Genomic DNA, 2,239 nt, shown 5'->3' with positions numbered 1-2,239 from the left:
TTCTTTATAAGAGTATGAAAAGCCAGCAAGGACAACGTTGGGCCTAAAAGGGGAGTGGGATGTGAGATTTCATATCCGGATTCTTTATAAGAGTATGAAAATCTCTCTCTAACGGACGCATTTTAAAAATCTCGTAAAAGACAATATCGACTAGCAGTGGGCATAGACACGTTTGTCCAAATGTGGAGATAAATATACCAACTTACTTAATAAATCTTGGTTTCATTGACAGGCCCTTTGCACCACACATCAAACAATGAAGCAAAATGAGAATTGGAAACGTGTGGATGAGCTTTTGGGTTACACTTACTCGGATCTTAGAAGATGCCATTAATTTCATTAAGAGAAGTACCCTTAAAATTCTCTCAATGGGTCCAATTCCTAATCATGTGGCATTCATCCTTGATGGGAACAGAAGATTTGCCAAGAAACAAAAGGTGGTGAAAGGGTTTGGCTATAAGTTTGGGTATATAGCTTTAATGTTCATGCTCAAGTACTGCTACGAACTGGGCGTGTCGTATGTCACGATCTACGTCTTCAGCATTGACAACTTCAAAAGAAGCCCACAAGAAGTTGATGCCGTGATGGATTTGATATTGGAAAAGGTTGAATTGTGGATTAGAGGAGAAGGGTTTGGGTATGAATATGGAATAAGGCTTCACTTCTTGGGAGACTTGAATTTGTTGAGTGAACCTGTGAGGGAAGCTGTTGATAGAGCTATGGCAGCCACCAAGAACAACAATGGAGCTGTTCTTGCTATCTGTGTTGCTTACACTTCCACGGATGAGATTGTTCATGCTGTTGAAAGGGCTTGTGAAGAAAAATGGGATGAGATTATGAACTCAAAAAGAGTAGCTGTGGATGAACATGGGGAGCTCAAGTTGATAACATTAGGCGATGTCGAGAAGCATATGTATGCTGCGGTTACGCCCGATCCCGAGCTCTTGATTCGCACGTCGGGAGAGGCTCGTTTGAGCAATTTTCTCTTGTGGCAGACCTCTTGTTGTTATTTGTATTCTACTTCTATGCTTTGGCCAGAAGTTAATGTTTGTAATTTTATGTGGGCAATTTTGAATTTTCAAAGAAACCATTTTTATTTGGTTAGGAAAAGGAAAGAGTTAAAGGTTGTAAGAGAGTGATTCATGTTCTTTTGGAACACTTCTTATATATGTTGGATTGGATTGTAATAATTGAGATGAAATGGTTTACTTTTTTGCCTTTTTGGTCTTTTCACAAATTACTCTTAAACTGGGCTTGAGTTGTTGTAAATGGTATCGTAGCTAGACATGGGAGATGTGCCAGCGAGGAGACTGAGCTCCGAAAGGGGTAGACACAAGGCGGTGTGCCAGCAAAGACGTTGGGCCTCGCAGGGAGTGGACACCAGGCGGTCTGCCAACGAGGGTGTTAGGATCCAAAGGGGTGGATTGGGAAAGGTGGATACTAGGCTGTGAAGCGAAGACGTTGGGCCACAAAGGAGGTGGATTGGGAGGGGTGGACACCAGTTGGTGTGTCAACGATGATGTTGGGACCCGAAGGGAATGGACACAAGGCGGTATGCCAGCGAGGACGTTGGGCGCCAAAGGGGGTGCATTAGGAGGTCCCACATCGATTAGAGAGGGGAACGAGTACTAACGAGGATGCTAAGGGGGGTGGATTGTAAGATTTCGTATCGGTTGGAGAGGAGAACGAAACACTAATTATAAGGGTGTGGAAACCTCTCCCTAGTAGACGCGTTTTAAAAACCTTGAGGGGACACTAGGTGGTCCAGCGAGGACGCTGGACCCTGAAAGGGTGGACACTATGTGATATGTCAACGAGAACGCTGAGCTCCGAAGGTGTGGATACCGGGCGGTACGCCAACAAAGACAGTGGGTGCAGAATGGGGTGGATTGGGGAGTCCCACATTGATTGGAGAGGGGAACCAGTGCCAACGAAGGCGCTGGGTCCCTAAAGGGGGTGCATTTTGAGATCCCGTATAACACAGAAGTCATCATCGCATGGTTTGTACCAAGGTAGGATACTATTCTAATACTAGACCACTTCAGAGGGTGTAGAGGACAATATCTGCTAGCTCATATACAAGGGTGTAGAGACCTCTTCAGATGGTGGATTGTGTTATCAACTATTCCAATATAGTTGTCCAAGCAATCCCATGGGAATCAAACTTGAGTCTATGCAACTATTCTACCACTAGACCACTGGTACTTCTTGGTCTATACAACTATTCTACCACTAGACC

General features: G+C 44.4%; 1 protein-coding gene across 1 annotated transcript; it reads left to right on the top strand.

Annotated features, from left to right (window-relative positions):
• The first annotated feature begins 238 nt into the window (after positions 1-238).
• LOC111794049 (dehydrodolichyl diphosphate synthase 6-like) lies at positions 239-1,218 on the top strand. The gene has a single exon (XM_023676164.1). It carries the CDS (start codon positions 267-269, stop codon positions 1,137-1,139), a length of 873 nt encoding a protein of 290 aa, XP_023531932.1. The 5' UTR covers positions 239-266; the 3' UTR covers positions 1,140-1,218.
• Positions 1,219-2,239: the final 1,021 nt, after the last annotated feature.

Source organism: Cucurbita pepo, chromosome LG04 (assembly GCF_002806865.2).
Source record: "Cucurbita pepo subsp. pepo cultivar mu-cu-16 chromosome LG04, ASM280686v2, whole genome shotgun sequence".
In the NCBI taxonomy this organism is placed as follows: Eukaryota; Viridiplantae; Streptophyta; class Magnoliopsida; order Cucurbitales; family Cucurbitaceae; genus Cucurbita; species Cucurbita pepo.
The sequence above is the reverse complement of the archived record's forward strand: the minus strand, read 5'-3'. Positions and strand labels throughout refer to the sequence as shown.